A 19751-nucleotide genomic window follows, 5' to 3' on the forward strand; every position below is an offset into this window, starting at 1 on the left:
GAAGAACTCATCTTATGAATCTAGGTGTTCCAATGTTTGGTGTGCATATATTCAAGATAGTTAAGTCTTCTTGTTGAATTGAACCCTTTATCATTATATAATGCCCTCCTTTGTCCTTCCTAATCATTGCTGGCTTAAAGTCTGTTTTATCTGATATAAGAATAATGACTTCTGCTCTTTTTTGTTTTTCATTTGCATGGCAGGTATTTCTCCATTTCTTTGCTTTGAGCCTGTGGATGTCATTACGTGTGAGATGGGCCTCTTGAAGACAGAAGACAGTTGGGTCTTTTATTTTTATCCATCTTGCCAATCTGACTTTTAAAGGGGGCATTTAGACCAAAAATAAATAAGTAAATACTATTCAAATTAGTAAAACAAAACATTCCTTCCATTTCCTCTCTGCCCACCCCTGTCAACTTAGTCCTTCTTGCCAAATCTATTGCAAGAGTCTCCTGCTGTCTGTTCCACACCCCTACTGAAAGCTGCAAAGCACCAAAAGGAGTCATAGATTACGACTTACATGATAATAGTCAGAGCCCACATTTGGTGAACACCTACTTAGTGCCAAGTTCTGGGAAAGGCCCCAGACACCTATGATGTCTAATTCTTACCTACTAAACAGAGCTCCCTTGGCTGCCAGTAACAGAAGCCTACTTCAAAGTAGCTTAGTGGAAAAAGAAATACATGGAAGCGGGAATTAGAATAGCTCATTATTCTGTAGAAGAGCAATATAAGCTTGATAAAGATCTAAAACAGAAACTAGAAAGATACTAAGAATCAAGGCAGCTTCAGTGTCTCCTCTGCTTTTCTCTATAGGTTTGCTTCCTTCTTTCTGTTTGTAGAACTACTTTTGCTACTTTAGATGCACATAGTCAAACATAGCAATCACAGCATTTCAGGGCTGACATTCCCCCTTCCCAGATAACCAGTCCAGGTCAACTAGAGGCTGAGTGGTCCAAATGTTGGGGTGATCAGACCCAACATGAGGCTGTGGGGCTACAAAGTCCGGTAGAGTCAAAGGAATGAGAAAAGACAAGAGTGCAGAAGGTGGGTCCAGGGGGCCAACACTGATATGGAGGCTGTGAAGGCCAAGCTCTGGGAGCCCACACTATTTATTGGTGATCAAACAAAGAAGCAGGTGGTGAGGACATGCGGATGTGGTGGTAAAGAGGTGAGGATGTGAGGACGTAGGGGTAGAAAGGTAGCGGTGCATCAAGCATAACTGTGACAGTTTAGCATTTTCTTTGATGCATATGTAATATGCTCTGCTACCTGAGATAACGGAGAACATGTTTACAAGCCTGGGAGAGCAACCAACAAATCTGTGCATGAGGGGTTTTATGCCCTGAGCCCTGGATTCCATCCAAGCCACAAGGGGTTTTATGCCCTGGGCTTGGATTATGGTGCAGCAGGGCAGCCTTCCACCCTTTGGCACAGAGCTTGGTGTTCCAAAGGCCATGAGGGGGTTTAGGCCCTGGACCCAGGACACGTTCCAAGACTCTTTTACATCATGACAGACAAGCCAGTCCTGCCTCAGCTTTTCTACCAACACAGCCTAAGGCAATTGTCTGTCACCAAGTCACCAATCCAACTCTCTGTGCTTGGAGTGAGGTTACTGACACAGACATTGCTGGCATGGGCCTGAGACCTTCACAGACATGGAAAGACACCTGTTGGGGTAGGAGCAGTGGGCCAAGGGTGAGAGTAGGACAAACATTTTAAAAGCATATATAAATGTGAGATATTAAAGAGGTAGAGGCTAGAGATTGAAAGCTTACTGGGTCTATGAAGGGAGGGACTGGAAGTAGAGCCAGATTTGTCCACAAATGACAATTATATTTAATCATGATTCTACATGGACTATATGGACATTCCCATGTTACAGATAAGGAAATAGAATTATGGACAAATTAAGGAAGAGGATTTAAATTAAGACACCCAAACCCACTTTCTCTTCTCTTTACTGTTCTTCACTCTCTTAGTGTATCTCCACGCTGATCTGAAACTTGAAAAGAGAATACATCCAACTAATTAATCATGAATACCAAACATTTTGTAGTCTAAATAACCTGGCTCCAACTTACCTTATCTTCCTAAATTTAATTATTGCTCCTCTCCAGTGGATCCAAATAAATCATATTATTTGACTTGACTTAAATGTTTCTTTAGCTCCCGAGACCCTATTTCTTGTTATTTCATCTATCTCCAAGATAGTCCCTGTTTCTCTGCCTGTAGACACCATATCTATTTGCTAATGTCCTGACTAAATACCACCTCTTCCATCAAGCCCCCTGGGACACACAACTAGGAGTATTTCCCTCTCCTGTGTTCTTACAGAACTTTTGTACTTCAAATATTTCTTATGACATTTACCAACTTCTGCCTTATCATTCAAGTCCTGTTTTATCCTATTAGCACCTACTCACCATAGAAGTTGGAACATTACCTCACTTTTTGTATTCCCCCATCAGTACCTGATGCATACCATGTATGAAATCCATGCTCAATATATGTGTATTTAAATGATTAAGAAATGAATAAGTGGGCTCTTCTAGAGGGAAGGTCAGAACTAGACTGCTAATAATTGGTTGTTAGTTTAATCTTAACTGTAAAAATAAAATTTCTTCTCTCTTCCCTTTCCAGGCATTGTTGAAATACCCCATCAACCAGTTTTTTGGGGCACCATCTATATTTCGAATGATTCTGCAGCAAGATTTCACCAGGTATGGTAGAAGTGGCTTGTAACAACATCTTTGCGGAGGATTTTAAGTAATCTGATACATTATGGTCTGTTTTTCTTCTGGTTCTTTGGGGAGTGTGTGTGTGTGTGTGTGTGTGTGTGTGTGTGTGTGTGTGTGTGTGTGTTAAGTGTTGGTGGTGATAATGATCGAAAGTTAATTAGTTAAATTAAAGCAGATCCAGAGATTCAAAGGAAACTCAGTGAGCCTTGCATGATTGTGGGTTGATTCCTTTTTAAATATTTGAATTGTGAAATAACAGTTATACAGAAAATGCATAAGACAGAAATTTACAGATTAATAAATTATTAAAAAGAAAATACCTAAGTAACCACTCACCCAAGTCAAAAAAACATAACATTGCCAGCACCTCAGAGACTTCCATCTCCCTTAAAGGAAACAACTATCTTGACTTTCATGTTGTTAATTCCTTACTTGCCTTTATAATTTACCTCCTAAGGAACTATCCCTAACCAAAATTTTATTTTATATGTGTTTGAACTTCACACATGTAATGCTACATTATTACATAATAATTATGTTTCTAAGATGTGTCCCTGTTGTTGCATATTACTGTAGTTTATCTTCATTTTGTGCAGCATCCTATTTTATGAAAATACCACAATTTCTTATACCAGTCCTACTATTAATGGACATTTCTGTAGTTTTCACTTTGAGGCTATTGATGATTAATGCTGCATAGAATCCTAGGACACACACACTGGTGTGTCCTAGGATTTGTTTGATGCATGCATTTCTGTAGAGTTTTTCAAGGAAAGGAATTGCGGGTCACACTGATACAACACAATACCACACGGTCTTCCAATTTATGCTTCCTTATATAAGCAGGGCAGGAGAATTTCCATTGTTCCATGTTCTTGCCAACATTTGGTATTGTAAGACTTATTAATTTTTGCCAGGCTGTTGGGTGTGTGGTGTTATCTTAACACAACTTTATTTTTGCATCTTCCTATGTTTGAGAGTTAATTTTAAGTTAAACCAAAATACACTCTTTGAAACTTGTGGGAATTTATGTATCGTTTAGGGACTCTGAAATTGAAATGGCTGCTTCAAAAATCAGAGCTAACATGTTTTAGACATAAAAGTTAAAATATCAGAGTTTAATGATTGCCCTTACAGAGCTAACTCTGAATTATAATTTGATTTTACTCACGAAGCTTCAGTCTGGCTATATTCTGTTTCCATCTGTATTTCAAAGCTCTTATGACAGCCAAGTTTTGCAACATTCCTCAGATGATGGCCTTGGTCCAAACTCGGTACACATCTTATCAGGGCATAACTAATGACTCCATCTGAGACTCTGCCCACTTTGTGTACTTTGGTCCTCTGATTTGATGGTAATAGTTTTAAATATTAGCTTTTTGGATAATGGGGAGAAGAGATGGAGTTTAAGGGACGAGATGGAGTCAGGCTTAGGGTTTAGTCTTTTTTAAAAAAAATCCCAGATCAGATCTATGTTCTGAGCTATCATGATCCGGGTCTTTAATTGTGCCTTTCCCTTTTGCTGTATCTGGCATAACATTTACAAGAAAATGTCTATCATAAAGATAGTGAAGATTTGGGCATCCAAGGTTATAGGTGGCATCAGAGAGCAGTAAACGAATCCATCAGCCAGAATAAACACTGCATGGATCATCATATTCTTTGATCAGACTCACAGTGTGGTTACCTTACTTATTAAGAGTTATTTGAACCCTATGATAAATCTTATTTGGAAATTGGGGACCAACATGAACTCAGAATTTAATAAATTGAATATCTTTTCTGGTCAATGTGTTTCCATAGATAAAGCATCCTGAGGAGGGTGTAAATTAAATGCAAGGAACATCTGTCCCTCGGTATCTAAATTGTTATAGACTTGTTAACAGTAGACGAATCTATTTTTCCCACCACTTTTGAATTGGACCATATCCTGGTATCTGGGAGAGAAAAGATTTTGTCACAGGAGAAGTCATAATTCTGCACTGTCATTTTTTCCTTGGCAGGACTGCCCATGGCTGAGGACCTTAGGAGTCAAAAGACTTATAGCCAATTAATTGTTCTAGGCCAGATAGGAATGGATGTGGACAGGCATTCCTTACTTCTTAAAATTATTTTAAGTTAAAAAAAAAAGTTGGGCGTGGTGGTTGACACCTGTAATCCCAGCACTTTGGGAGGCCAAGGTGTGTGGATCACCTGAGGTTGGGAGTTCGAGACCAGCCTGGCCAACATGGTGAAACCCTTTCTCTACCAAAAGTACAAAAATTAGCTGAGCATGGTGGTGGGCTCCTGTAATCCCAGCTACTCAGGAGGCTGAGGCAGGAGAATTGCTTGAACCCAGGAGGCAGAGGTTGCAGTGAGCCGAGATCGTGCCACTGCACTCCAGCCTGGGTGAAAAGAGAGAGACTCTGTCTGAAAAAACAAACAAACAAACAAACAAACAAAAAACCCGACAATAGAACCAAAAGACAAAGTTACAAGACTGGCTTCTTTTTAACTTTTATGTGTTGAGTTACTGTAAGCTTGGTTTCTTTTACAGACTTATAGCAATTAGCTATTCAAAATATAAGCATTGTTCTGAAAAATAATTTAAAATATGTATATATGTATAGACGTATTTATCTTCACAACTTATAACTGGCAGTATTATACCCAGGAGGGTTTGTTACAAGGTACTTTATCCTGTTAGTAAATATATATATATTTAAATTTTACAGTAAGCAGAAAAGTTTTGTGGTTGGATGTATGCAAAAGTGACACATAAGAGTTTAGAAGACAACTAAACTTGTTTAACCAGCTGTTTAGGCATTTTTTTTTGGTACGCTCTTCTTGATTTGGAGGGTTTGGTCTTGTCCTAATTGTATCCCTCAAAGCTGGCCCTTACAATCTTACATTCCCACCTCTTCCATGATAGTTCCTGGGCCCAGAGGAAGGCAACTTGTATAATTTTGGAAGCAGAGCATTAGCAGTGAAACAGATCCAGGCCCAATGGGATGTCAAATGAGAGAGATTCATATGGTCTTCAGAATACCGTGATATTGGCTTCCTTAAAGTAAATAAGGAGAGATAAATAACATTTATAGTTTGACAGTTACGAGAGTTACTATCCTTCATTATAAAGCAACTCTTAAATGTTTCTTAACCAAAAAGAAACTTACATTTTTTTGAGAATTGACATCTTTGTGTTTATAAAATGTTAACAAATGCATATTTTGTGCTTCTAGTATTTTAACTTTTTTTTTTTTTTTTTTTTTTTTTTGAGACGGAGTCTCACTCTGTCGCCCAGGCTGGAGTGCAGTGGCGCGATCTCGGCTCACTGCAAGCTCCGCCTCCCGGGTTCACGCCATTCTCCTGCCTCAGCCTCCCGAGTAGCTGGGACTACAGGCGCCCGCCACCGCGCCCGGCTAATTTTTTTCTATTTTTAGTAGAGACGGGGTTTCACCGTGGTCTCGATCTCCTGACCTTGTGATCCGCCCGCCTCGGCCTCCCAAAGTGCTGGGATTACAGGCGTGAGCCACCGCGCCCGGCGTATTTTAACTTTTTAGTCACCCGAATTTTCAGTTTGGGGGGTTGGTGGGGGCAAAACCCGAGGGTTAAAACATGACTTTAAGATTTTTAAATTACTGGAGAGTTTTGAGATTAAATTTACCAAACTAAATTTTTAGCACAGATTATCAAGGTTATGTAAATTAAAAGGGCATGTGAGCTAGCTTTTGCCAATCTGATAGGCACTTACATTTTAAAAGTTAGTTGATTAGAACTCTTTCATGTAGTTTTGAAGTGAAATATCACTTCCACATGACACATACAAATATGGAGATATAACAGGCATGCAGAATAAAAGACATGCTCAAAAGTTACTTTGTCTGTTTTCAAAAACAATTTTTCTCCCTTACTTTACATAACTAGTAAAAGTTACAGGAGCCAACAAAAGGTGAAGGAGAGAGCCATCCTTCAAGGCCTTTTCAAAAGAGAAAGAATAGCACTTTTAAGATATCAATCTGAAGAATGTTAAAGAAACAATTAAAAATTGAAAAACTTCTTGCATTAAAAATAAGTCAGCCAGGCATGGTGACTCACACCTGTAATCCCAGCACTTTGGGAGGTCGAGGTGGGCAGGTCACAAGGTCAGGAGTTCGAGACCAGCCTGGCCAATAAGGTGAAACTCTGTCTCTACTAAAATAGAAAAATTAGCCAGGGGTGGTGGTGCACACCTATAGTCCCAGCTACTCAGAAGGCTGAGGCAGGAGAATTGCTAGAACCCAGGAGGTGGAGGCTGCAGTGAGCTGAGATCATGTCACTGCACTTCAACCTGGGTGACAGAGTGAGACTCCATCCCCCCCCCAAAAAAGTCAATATTTCTAATAAAATCTTGTTTTAACCAATTACTTAGTTTTGTGCTAGTGCATTTTTTAAAATATTAAAGACCCATCTCTAGAAAGATTATTATGATTATTTTTAGTTATAGAAAACTGAATTACATAACTCCCTCAAAAATTTATTTTGTTAATGTTATTATGACTTACGTAGTTCATTCACAAGTATTCAGACTGTTTTATATTAAATACCCCTCTTTCTTGTACAATCTCATCATTTTTATTTTGGACAAAAATTTACCGCACAAGATTCTTTCTTATATAAAATATCTTTTCTTTAAGCCTTTTTAAATTTTTTTGTCAAAAATACCTGTTTATTTTTATAACTTTCTTTATATCACCCTTATTGCCTGGTTTACCTTGTTTCATATATAACCCTTAAATAAGGTTTGAATTAGACAAAGATATTTTACCTTTAATAAAAACGTTAAAAATTCTTAAATTGGAAATTACCCAGATACTTAATATCAAATATAACCTTAGATCCTAAATTATGACAGGTTTGTTTACAAGCATTTATTCCATTACATTTACCTGATTAATTTAGTAGTTTACCTAGATTATTTGCAAAAAAGTGATAGCCAATATTTTTTAAGTTACTTTTCTATTAACCATTTTTATAGCTGTGAATTTCAGGTGTTTACCTAAGTAATAAAACTTATGGTTACTTTTAAGGATATTTATACCAATAACTCAGTATTTAGCTGTTTTCATTTAAGCCAACAATATTTCATAAGCATATACAATCAAATATCCCTCTGTCTTGGGCTGGGTTTTATAGTTTATAACATGGCAAATCTTATAGTATTCTGCAGGAATAAACATGAAACAACTTGATCAATAGGTGCAAACAAAATGCTAACAATTCTAAAGACATTGCTGATATTTGGCCAATAATTTTAAAGCCAGCTAAATCTTTACTAAAATAAAATCTTATTTAAGTAAAGATTTTACTTAAGTCACGTGAACTTGAAAAAGCATTTAACTAGTCTTTTTTTTTTTAGTATCTGATTTAAGCACTTTTTAAAAGCCAGTTAATCAGAGCTCTTCATATATGTGTGTGTATATATATTATTTTATTTTATGATTTTTTTTTTTTTTTTTGAGACAGAATCTTGCTTAGTCAGCCAGGCTGGAGTGGCACAATCTCAGCTCACTGCAACCCCCATCTCCCGGGTTCAAGCAATTCTCCTGCCTCAGCCTCCGAGTAGCTGGAATTACAGGCATGTGCCACCATGCCCGGCTAATTTTTGTACTTTTAGTAGAGATGGGGTTTCACCACGTTGACCAGACTGGTCTCGAACTCCTGACCTCAGGTAATTTGCCCGCCTCAGCCTCCCAAAGTGTTGGGATTACAGGCATGAGCCACTGGGCCCAGCCTCTTCATATATTTTTAGTCGTGAAAATATTGTATACACACACATAAATATATGATGTATTAGGCACGCTGGTAGAAGCACATTGTATAGACTCATAAAGACCTTTTTCTTTTTGCCATTTTAAAAAATCTTACCCTAGGCAGTTGTCAGCTAAATAGCCTTAAATTTGCATATGAAAGGCAACTCAGGTGAAATCAGATAGTAAAATTTACATCATAAGGTACAAAGAGAAAGTCTGGTATGCTAGAGGGAAATTAAAATGGATTCAATTGCCAGTTGAACATGAAATTATAGAAGCCTATGATAAAGGCCTTTAAATGCACACACACACACACACACACACACACACACACACACACACACACACAAAGTTCCCATAGCTATTACTTCAGTACTTTAGCCATGGGATAAATACAACTTTGCCAGCTTGCAAAACACAGATCCAAACGGTGGTTTTTATCTCAGTAGAAAAGTAACAGCACATTTAAAGCAGGCAGAAAAGAAAATAGAACCTAGGTACTCTATAGTTTGCAGGTCGACCTTAGGAATCTTTTTCCTTAATGTAAATGTGCACGAAGACCATATTACTTCTATTTTATATAAACTCTGGCAAGTAGAGATGTCATAAAACCTACAGAGTGCCCAGAAAAGGATCATTCTCCTTGTTTTCTCCTTATTCTTAGATTTGTTTCTCACTTTTTTTTCTTCTTAAAAGGAGGAACTGAGCTGTAGCCTAGGGTTTTTGTGTGATGGATCAATGTGTGCTGCTTGTGGGCAGGACTCCACAGTGTATCACCACTGAGTCATTCCTGCCCTCCCAGGTGTCTGGGTTTCTCTCTCCAGAGGTCTATGACCTCTGAGAGGGCTCAAAACCCTGGGTGATCAGCCCTTATATGCATTTGCTGGATGAGCAATTTTAAATTAATTTTTGTTGGGGATTTCCCTGTAGGGCTGCTGCATGTTGGGGAGGGTCAACCCCCCAGACACTCCCACAAGGCCCTTGGTCACCCAGGGTACATTTTTGACTAGGAGGAGCAAATGCCCTTTCTCTTTGGAGCTAAAAAATTCAGTCTCTCATTTATCTATGAAAACAACAGTTCAGTTCCTTAAGCAAATGCGCACGGATGAACCAAATCAAGATAAATTTTAGGAGAAAAAGCAAGAGAGAATTCCATGTAGAATGCAGCTCTGAACTAGAATAAGGATCCTGAAACAACAACTTCCTAGGAGAAAACCAACTCAGAATAAATCAAGGACCATCAACCAAAGGGAGGTCTGGGGTTCAGGAGGACTTACCAGTTCCACCGGAGGAGAAGCTCAAAGTCAGGTAGGCTTCAGTGGGCCCTGCTGGTACCTTAGCTCTGAGTTTGGGCAACTCCTTTGGGGTCCTGAGTCTTATCTGAGGCCCCATGTGTTTGGGCACCAAACTATTGTTGACAAAGAGTGAAACTCTGTAAAATATGTTTAGAGATTTATTCTGAGCTAAATGTGAGCAACCATGGCCTGTGACGCAGCCCTCAGGAAGTCCTGAGAACATGTGTCCAAGGTGGTCAGGGTGTAACTTGGTTTTATATATCTGTGGGATACATGAGACATCAATCAAATACATTTAAGAAATACATAGATTTGGTTCAGAAAGGCAAGACAACTCAAAGTGGAAACTTTCAGGCTATAGGTAAATTTAAACATTTTCTCACTGACAATTGATTAAGTTTATCTGAAGACTTGGGATCAAAGGAAATGTTCAGGTTAAGATAAAGGATTGTGGAGACCAAGTTTTATTGTGCAGAGGAATCTCTCAGATAGCAGACTTCAGAGAGAGAGAGAGCAGGTTGTAAAATGCTTCTTACTGGACTTAAAAGGGTGCCTGTCTCTTAGTTGATTATCTCCTGGATATGGAAAGGAAAGAAAGAAAACAAAGGGGAAAGGGGATTTCCTATAGAATGTGGACTTTTCCCACAAAAGACTTTGCTGGGCAATTTCAAGATATGGCAGAGAAATATGTTCTGGGGTAAAATATTTTTATTTTCTTCCTTGTCTCGTAATGCTATGCCAGAGTCAGATTGGAAAGTAAGTCATGATATAAAGGGTTAAATAAAACCCATCTGATGAGAATTTATGGTTTGTAGGGCATGACTCCCCAGACCCTTTAGGTAGGAATTTGGCCAAGATTAAAAAACAAAAACAAAAACAAAAAAAACAGAACTTAGTCCTCACTACCAACATTCTGTGAGGGCCATAGGCTCTTGGACCCCTAAAGTTTCACTATAAAATCACTGACATGAGCCAGATTGACTAACAGGAGAACAATATTGCAAATTTATTTAACATGTATGCACGGGAGCCTTCAGAATGAAAACCCAGCCTCTCAATGATATACAGAAATTTTTATACTGTAAACCAATACTAAGATAGGCTTCAATCAATGTAGAGGTAATTTTGCCATGGTTAAGGACATGCCTGTGACACAGCCTCAGGAGATCTTGAGAACACGTGCCCAAGGTGATTGGTTTACAGCTTGGTTTTATATGTTTTAGGGAAACATAAGACATCAGTTAATATACATAAGGTGTATATTGGTTTGCTCCAGAAAGGTGGAACAACTCAAAGCAGGGGCTTCCAGGTCATAGAAGGATTTTCTGATTGGCAATTGGTTGAGTTTATCTAAAGACCTGGGATCAATACAAGAGAGGGTTAGGATAAGGGATTGTGGAGATAAAAGTATTTATTATGCAGATGAAGCTTCCAGGTAGCAGGCTTCGGAGAGAATAAATTATCTTAAGGTCTCTGTTTTAATGTTAATGCTGGTTAGTTGTGCCTGAATTCCATAAGGGAGGAGGGTATAATGAGGTACATCCAATCACCCAATTCCATCATGGCCAGACCTCCTGTCTCAGGTTAACTTTAGAATGCCATTGACTGAGAGGAGGGGTCCATTCAGTTGGCTGGGGGTGCTTAAAATTTCATTTTTGGTTTACAGTACCATCCTGAGGCTACAGAAAAGAATGCAGACTGAGAGCATGGCCAGAAACAGGTTATATTGGTAAATCAGGTTGAGTGGCAAGAAAGGTTGAGAGAGAGAGAAAAGAAGAACATTAGCTAGCAAAGCTGGCCTTGTTAGATACATGAAGACTCCTTCAGAGAGAATAGATGGTAAATGTTTCTTTTCAGACTTTTAAAGGTATCAGATTCTCAGTCTCTCCTGGATGTGAGAAAGGCATAGAAATGTTGGGGTTATCAGCCCCAACACCAGGTGGTGGGGGCAATGAAGTCTGGCAGAGTCAAAGGATTGAGAAAAAGACAGTTTGAGAAGTCAAATGGGACCAGGGAGGCCATCGCGACTGTGGAGGATGCAAAGGCCCTGAGCTCAGGAAGCCCATGCTATTTATTGGTAATCCAACAAAGAAACAGGTGGTGAGAATGAGGAGGTCAAAAGGGCAGGCACATGATCTACAGCTGTGATGGTTTAGCATTTATAAGGAACATGTTCTGCTACTTGAGATAATGGGAATACAATCAATCTAGGAGCCTAGGAAGGCTAGAAGCAAGGAGTCAGCAAGTCTAGACACATTCCAGAGGACATTATGTCGGACATGCAAGCCTTGCCTCAGCTTTCTTCCCAACACTCAGCTTTTTCCCAACATGTCCCCTTTCTCTTTTTTGTAAAAGAGAAGGTATAATTATTACTATCATTATTACTAGCATAAAAGGTGACCTCTTTTAATTGAGCAAGGCAATTATAGGCTGTGCAGCCTTTAATTGCCAGTTGGTGATCCAGCTTCATTTTTCTTAGCCCTTATTCAAACTGGAGTTACTCTGGTTTGAATGCTTCCCACATATCTCCCCTTTCCCTTATTACAAGAGGACCCTTAATCCTAGGGGTTGCAGAAGGATGAAGGTCCATCTTCTGTAACTTCATGCTGAATAGAGGTGATGATATTCCTGCCTAACTATTAGGGTCTCTTGTATTCAGGGTAGAAAGGAACTGAGTCGGAAAGCATTGGTCCATTAAACATCCATGACTCTGGTCGGTCTTCGTTCCTTCTTCACATTCAGATTCAACTGGCTCATGGCTCGTACTGGGGGAACCCGGTCCATGGTTGGAATCCATGGGTCCCTTCAGTCTCCCATTCCATGGTCGCACACATCTTGAGGGCATCCACATGGTTCATTCATCTACTGCAAAAACACAAGCATACCCTCACCTCCATGTTAGTAAATCTACTGAAACAGAGGCAAAAACTTTTGTGGCTGTAGCCGGGAGGCCACTGATAATGAGAAACAGGCCCCTTGTAACAGAAGGCACAGGCAAAGCAAATCGAGGCTTTTCAAACCTTCCATTTGCACTGTACAGGTGGGTCCACTAGATGCTGTGGCTTATGAAAGATCTTCAGATGTTTGGTGGGCGCCCACACAGGCACCCGATTGTCACCTGGAGAGACACAAGCAAATTCTCTTTGCCATAAAATTATCTTTAGGCAGGGATTGGAGGAAGTAGATTCAGAGGTAAGGAGAATTTGGGGGCCTAATTGCTCCCTGATGTTTGATAGGTGTTCCCTCGGAAGTGAGGAATTCCCTTTCACTCCATATTGCTGTGTGGGCATAGAGGACTAGGTAAGCATACATATATACGTATATATATTTACCCTTTTTCCTTCTCCTAATTCTAGTGTATAATGGCACCTGCTTTTGCTAGCATGTCTCTCCCTAACAAAGGAGTGGGGCCTTCAGGTATAATTAGAAAAGCATGTGAAAAGAGTAAAGTTCCCCAGTCACAACTTAGGGGCTGGGAGAAGTATCTAGTGGCTTCCTGTCCTAGGACTCCTTGGATAGTGAGAGATCTGGAGGACAGTTGTCTGGGACAGGAGGGTAAGACTGAGAAGGTCGCGCCAGTGTCCAGGAAACAGTTAACCTCCTGGCCCTCAATGGTCAAGCATACCTGGGGAGGGTGATGGCATGGGCTGGCGCTTGTCCCAGGCACCCTCAGTCCTGCTGCTGGATCATCTGGTCAGTGGCTTCTGACTCAGAGGACCTTCGTCCCCTAGAGCAGTGGGCCTTCCAGTGATTGCCTTGACATAAGGGGCATGGACAAGGGGGCAGTTTATTTCTAGTCAGACAACCTTTTTTAAAGTGTCCTTGTAGACCGCACTGGAAACAAGCCCTATTAGGCATTCGATTTGCCCAGTCTTTCCCTTTTTCAGAGCCTCCAAAGTCCTCTTGCCTGAAGGCCATGACTAAAGTAGTGGCCTTTTCTTTTTTTTTTTTTTTAACCCCGTTTGTCCCATTCCACCTGCTCCTGATCGCTATTATAAAAAACCAAGGTTGCCAAGTTCAATAGGGTTTCTAAGTTTTACTATGGGCCTAAGGCAGACTTTTGAAGTTTTTTCTAATGTCTGCAGCTGACTGAGTGATAAACTTATCCTTTAAGATTAGTTGGTCTTTAATAGAGTCAGGTGACAGAGAGGTGTGCCTCCTCAATGCCTCCCTTAGTCTCCCCAGAAAGGCAGTAGGATTTTCTTCCTTTCCTTGTATTATAGTGGACATCATTGAATATTTCATAGGCTTCTTCCTAGTTTTCCTTAGTCCTTCCAGCACGCAAGTTAGCAAATGTCTGTGGCACCAATCTCCATGTTCTGATTCTGCGTACCAGTGAGGGTCTACACTGAGAACTGCCTGCTGGCCTGTGGGGAATTTTTCTCTTTCCTGTTGTCATCCTATCATTGACCTGACTGAGATATCAGAGATCATCAAACTCTCAGGCTGCAGTTATGGAGGCACTTCTCTCATTTGGAGTTAGTGTCTCATCTAGCAGTAACATTATATCTCTCCATGTCAGATCAAAGGATTGTCCTAACCCTTGTAAAACATCAATATAACCATCAGGGTTATCTGAGAATTTACCTAGTCTATTTTAATTTGTTTCAAGTCTGAGAGGGAAAAAGGTACATACACTCTGACTGGCCCGAATTCTCCAGAATACATCTTAGGGGTGTTTTGGCTTGTGGGAAAGTTTCCCATCTGAATAAAGAACATAGGGATGACAGCACCCCTAGTCATTTTCTGATGAGCATTAGTCCTAGAGCATCCTCTGTGGTCATAATACTTACTCCTTTCCAAGATGCATAACCACCCATGGACCTCTGCTTATCAGATTAGTTATGCTCACCGATGTAGCAGTCCTGCACCTGTTTTCCTGCCTTTCTTGACAACAAAGAAAGGGGTCCAGGCTGCTGGATTCTAGTGGTCTTTTACCAGCATGCCCAACATTGCCTTTGCACTCAGAGGTGAGTTCTAGAGCTGGGCTAGGTTCCTGAGTATTTCATAACAACCCAGCTACCCCATCAAGATGCACTCCCATAAACAACTGTCCTTATGCAAATTCATTTCAGAGAGGATGTAGGTAACCTTTTGAGTCAGGATTGAGATAGAGTTGTTTTTTTTTTAAAGATAACCACTTTTCCAAAGTGAACTTCCTTTATGTCTGTGGACTAAACTGTCTAAGGCCACAAGACTAGAAGTTAGGATAATACATGTTACACCGTTAACTTTTAGCAAACTTTACTTCTGTTTAAACCCTTGTAAGTTTGGAATTTCAATTATCCTTTGCTGTCTATAAGACCTTGTTTAGTCTAAATTAACTTAGAATTGGTATAGATGGTTCCTTCCTGGTTCTGTACTTTAAGGCTTGACGGAGTGCAAACAGCTTGCATGTTTGAGCAGACCAATTATTAGGCAATTTTTCTAACTCTGCTTCTACAAGAGTTTCCCTATCAATTACTGAATACCCATTGTGTGTGTGTGTGTGTATGTGTCTGTGTGTGTGTGTGTGTGTCTGTGTGTGTGTGTGTGTGTTTCCTCAATCACATGGGAGGAGCCATCTATTGTCCTGTCCTGAATGGAGTTCCTGCTAGGTCTGGTCGGCCCTCTGTATGGTAATTAAGATTTAATTCCCTCGTTAGGAAATCTGCTGGGTTAAGGGAATTTTCAGTGGTTAATGTTAAATCACCTTTTCCTCACAGAATATCCCCAGACTTTAAGATTTTTGAGTTAGTAAGCTACATTTTTGCTTTTTTTTTTCTTAGGATAGCTCTGAACTGGTGAGGTGTGCTCACAATGAGGTTTCTTCTAAAAGAAAGTTATTTGTCTACTTTCTTCTGCTAGGAAAGCAGTTGCTACTACAGACTGAATGCAATTGGGCCATCTGTGGGTTACTGGGTTAGGATTTTTGATAGGAAGGCTACTGGTTGTCAATGGTCTTGAGAGGTGAACCCAGCTGGACTTCTGGGTTGGGTGGGGACTTGGAGAACTTTTGTGTCTAAAGGATTTTGTGTCTAAAGAATTGTAAATGCACCAATTAGTGCTCTGTGTCTAGCTAAAGGATTGTAAATGCACCAATCAGCACTCTATAAAATGGACAAATCAGTGCTCTGTAAAATGGACCAATCAGCAGGATGTGGGCAGGGCCAAATAAGGGAATAAAAGCTACTGGAGCCAGCCAGGCAACCCACTCAGGTCCCTTCCATGCTGTGGAAGCTTTGGGCTTTCGCTCTTCACAGCAAATCTTACTGCTGCTCACTCTTTGGGTCCACACTACCTTTATGAGCTGTAACACTCACCACGAGGGTCTGTGGCTTCATTCCTGAAGTCAGTGAGACCATGAACCCACCAGGAGGAACAAACAACTCCAGATGTGCCACCTTTAAGAGCTGTAACACTCACTGCAAAGGTCTCCAGCTTCACTCCTGAAGTCCTCAAGACCACAAACCCACTGGAAGGAAGAAACTCTGGACACATCTGAACATCTGAAGGAACAAACTCCAGACACACCATCTTTAAGAGCTATAACACTCACTGCAAGGGTCTGCAGATTCATTCTTGAAGTCAGCAAGACCAAGAACCCACTGGAAGGAATAAATTCCAGACACATTTTGGTGACTACGATAGGTGCTCACCTATCACCAAGTGGTGAGCACCATTGAACCCCTTTTGCTTGCTATTCTGTCCTATATTTTTTTAGAATTTGGGGGCTAAATATCAGGCACCTGCCAGCCAGTTAAAAGCAACTGGCGTGGCTGCCGGACTAAAGACACAGGTGTCAGGCTTTCTGGGAAAGGGCTCTCCAACAACCCCCAACTCTTCGGAGTTGGGAACGTTGGTTTGCCTGGAACCAGCTTCCACTTTTCCTGTACTTCTGGGCTGAGCCAAGTGTCGACAGAGAGGAAAGCTATTCAGCTCCGGGGTTCCAGCAACAGGTTGGTTGACCCTGGGGCCATGAGCAGAACTCTCAAAGTCATGTGCTTTTGGACTACACCCTTGTTTACACTGACAACAAGGTAGTATTGGAGTGTTATAGGGTCACAGAGAAGACCTTCAATTATCAATTATAGGTCTTAAATTTATCCTGGTTTTAAAGGAATAGGGTACACTACTTTTTCTTTAATTGCTCATATATCTCTTTCTCTTTCTCTCCTTTGTAGGTGGATTTTGGAAACACAGTGGAAGGATGTTCACTCGTTGCCCCCATTTCCACTATAGGAATATGTGCCTCCCTTTAACTTACTCAATTCGTTTTCATCCTGATTTGTTATGTTGTCATAGACCCAGTTCCAGTTGTTAAAGTACTGGGTTATCAGTTCTAAGGCCCTGGACAAGGGTCCAAGGCTTGGAGATTATATTGCAGTGGGGTCAAGCTGGGTAGAAATTGGAGAGGAGAAATCTTAAAAGGAAAGGTGGTCCAATTAGCTATATTCTGTCCTCCCTGCTGGATTATAGTTATAGGAAATTGCCATGCTTCAAGGTCTCCCTTGGCTCTAGCCTTTTGAATAGAATTTTGTATAGCACCACCAATTGCTCCAGGTTTTAATGTTGCAACTACAGGAGCAGTAAGTTTTGTAGCTATTTCATCTTCTCACCCATTAAGAGGAGAGAGAGGAGGTGGCCCTTCACTTAATTCAGCAGGTGGAGTCGATGGGCTAGTAAAACATACTTTTTTCAGTTTCCCTTTCTTTTCTTTAATTTCCTCCATTTCCTATTCCTCACATTCAGAATCTGAGGTTAGTTTTTTACACTTGTCCTCCTCTTCCTCATCTGAATGTGCCTTATCATCTGTTTGAAATGATTCAAGAGCTGCTTTTATTAGCACCTACAATGACTAAACTGAGACTGGAATTTTTGCTCCATCTTTATATATTTTTTAAAAATCTCTGCCAATTCTCTCCCATTCATCCAACTCCATAGTCCCTCGTTCTGGGAACCATGGGCAAAACTGCTTTACTGCACTAAAGAGTGATAACAAATTCTGAGTACTGACTTTCACTCCCCCTCTTTGTAATAAATGCCTTGAGAAATTTAAATAAGCAGAATGTCTGCTTTCACTTTGTCCCATTGTTACACTGGTTCTTCTGAGCCCTCAGCTTTCCTGCCAAGTTTCTTTTAGACGTCCTTGGGTGTCCTTTGATGATGCGTCCTCCTATTTCACGTGCTCTAGCATTTCTTCACCAGGGTCTTCATTGCCCCATGTTGGGCAGCCAGGAATGTTGGGGTGATCAGGCCCAACACCAGGTTGTGGGGGCAACGAAGTCCGACAGTGTCAAAGGACTGAGAAAAAGACAGTTTGAGAAGTAAAGTGGGACCAGGGGGCCATTGTGACTGTGGAGGCTGTGAGGGCCCCAAGCCCTGGGAGCCCATGCTATTTAGTGGTAATCCAACAAAGAAACAGGTGGTGAGAATGTGGAAGTCAAAGGGCAGGTGCATGATCTACAGTTGTGATGGTTTAGAATTTATAAGGAATATGCTCTGCTACTTGAGATAAGGGGAATACAATCAATCTAGGAGCCTAGGAAGGCTAGAAGCAAGGAGCCAGCAAGTCTAGACACATTCCAGAGGACATTATGTCAGACATGCAAGTCCTGCCTCTGCTTTCTTCCCAACACTCAGCTTTTTCCCAACAGAAAGAGGGCAGGGCATTGCTGCATTAATAGATATTCTCTACAGATGTACATTTTCCCCCATAAAAGATGGCTTTGCAAGGGCACCTCTATTTGCTAGCCAAGTGGCAGCCATTTCAAAATATGTCAAAGAAATATAGTTTGGGGTAAAATATTTTAATTTTTTCTGTTCACATCAGCCTTTTCTCTTTTTTTCTGAAATTTCTTCTGTCAGGGCTGTTCTCTGTAACACTTCTCTCTGTCTCTTTCCCTACACTCAGCTCAATCTGCTCTGATGTCCTGAGCAATTCATTTCCAACCCCTAACATGCATTCCCCATTCAGAAATACAAAAGCCCTTTAGTTAGCACAGTGTAGGCTCCATAAAAGAATATATGGTTCTATTATCACCCTAGCATGTCCTTAAGATCTCATCCTTTACCCCATTATGATTATAAAAATGTCCTTCTTAGCTATACAGAATGCTTCCCCAAGATGAGTTCTGATAAACACACAGTTCTCCCTCTTGTTACATTAATATTCAAATTTAATCCAAACATTCCAAATTGAACACAATAGCCTCACCACCACCCAACCCCCCGCTGCCAGAATAGTTCACAGGGACTGCAGGAGTGAGTGATGTCCATTTGGTGATGGTCATCTGTAAAATGACCAAAAGGCAAATAAGAAAGTGAGGAACTAGAAGGATGAATGATCTGAGTGACAGACCTAAGAGCTCTGAATGCACAGAGCCGGGGTGGCTCACCAATGCCTGGCACCTTGTCTTCCTCTAAGTATCAGGTTCCCTGCCCTGGAGCACTGCTGTACTGGTGGGGAGGTCCTGTGGCCCAAGGACCAGGAGGAGTGGAAAAGACGGACGGGCCTTCTGCTCTACAACGTCTATGGGCAGTCAGAAACGGTAGGTGGTGCAAACCAGGAAGTATCTGAGACAGGTCTCAATTAATTTAAAAGTTTATTTTGCTAAGGTTAAGGACACGCGCCTGGGAAACAGGTTTGTGCCTTTCTCCAACGATGATTTTGAGGGCTTCAATATTTAAAGGGGAAAGGGCAGATATTGGAGGAAGAGGAAGAAATTTTTTTTTTTTTTTTTTTGAGACGGAGTCTCGCTCTGTCGCCCAGGCTGGAGTGCAGTGGCCAGATCTCAGCTCACTGCAAGCTCCGCCTCCCGGGTTCATGCCATTCTCCTGCCTCAGCCTCCCGAGTAGCTGGGACTACAGGCGCCCGCCACCTCGCCCAGCTAGTTTTTTGTATATTTTTTAGTAGAGATGGGGTTTCACCGCGTTAGCCAGGATGGTCTTGATCTCCTGACCTC

At 40.9% G+C, this 19751-nt stretch overlaps 1 protein-coding gene across 3 annotated transcripts in view; it reads left to right on the plus strand.

Moving 5' to 3' along the window:
- Positions 1-19751, plus strand: part of LOC105484990 (acyl-CoA synthetase medium chain family member 1) — a 58809-nt gene that overhangs the window by 22066 nt on the left and 16992 nt on the right. For all 3 annotated transcript variants that reach the window (XM_011747123.3, XM_011747121.3, XM_011747122.3), the window contains exons 7-8: positions 2644-2723; positions 19214-19337. In XM_011747123.3, the coding sequence (XP_011745425.2) occupies positions 2644-2723; positions 19214-19337 (204 nt within the window). The remainder of the gene's footprint in view (positions 1-2643; positions 2724-19213; positions 19338-19751) is intronic.

The sequence above is a fragment of the Macaca nemestrina genome, chromosome 18 (genome assembly GCF_043159975.1).
Source record: "Macaca nemestrina isolate mMacNem1 chromosome 18, mMacNem.hap1, whole genome shotgun sequence".
In the NCBI taxonomy this organism is placed as follows: Eukaryota; Metazoa; Chordata; class Mammalia; order Primates; family Cercopithecidae; genus Macaca; species Macaca nemestrina.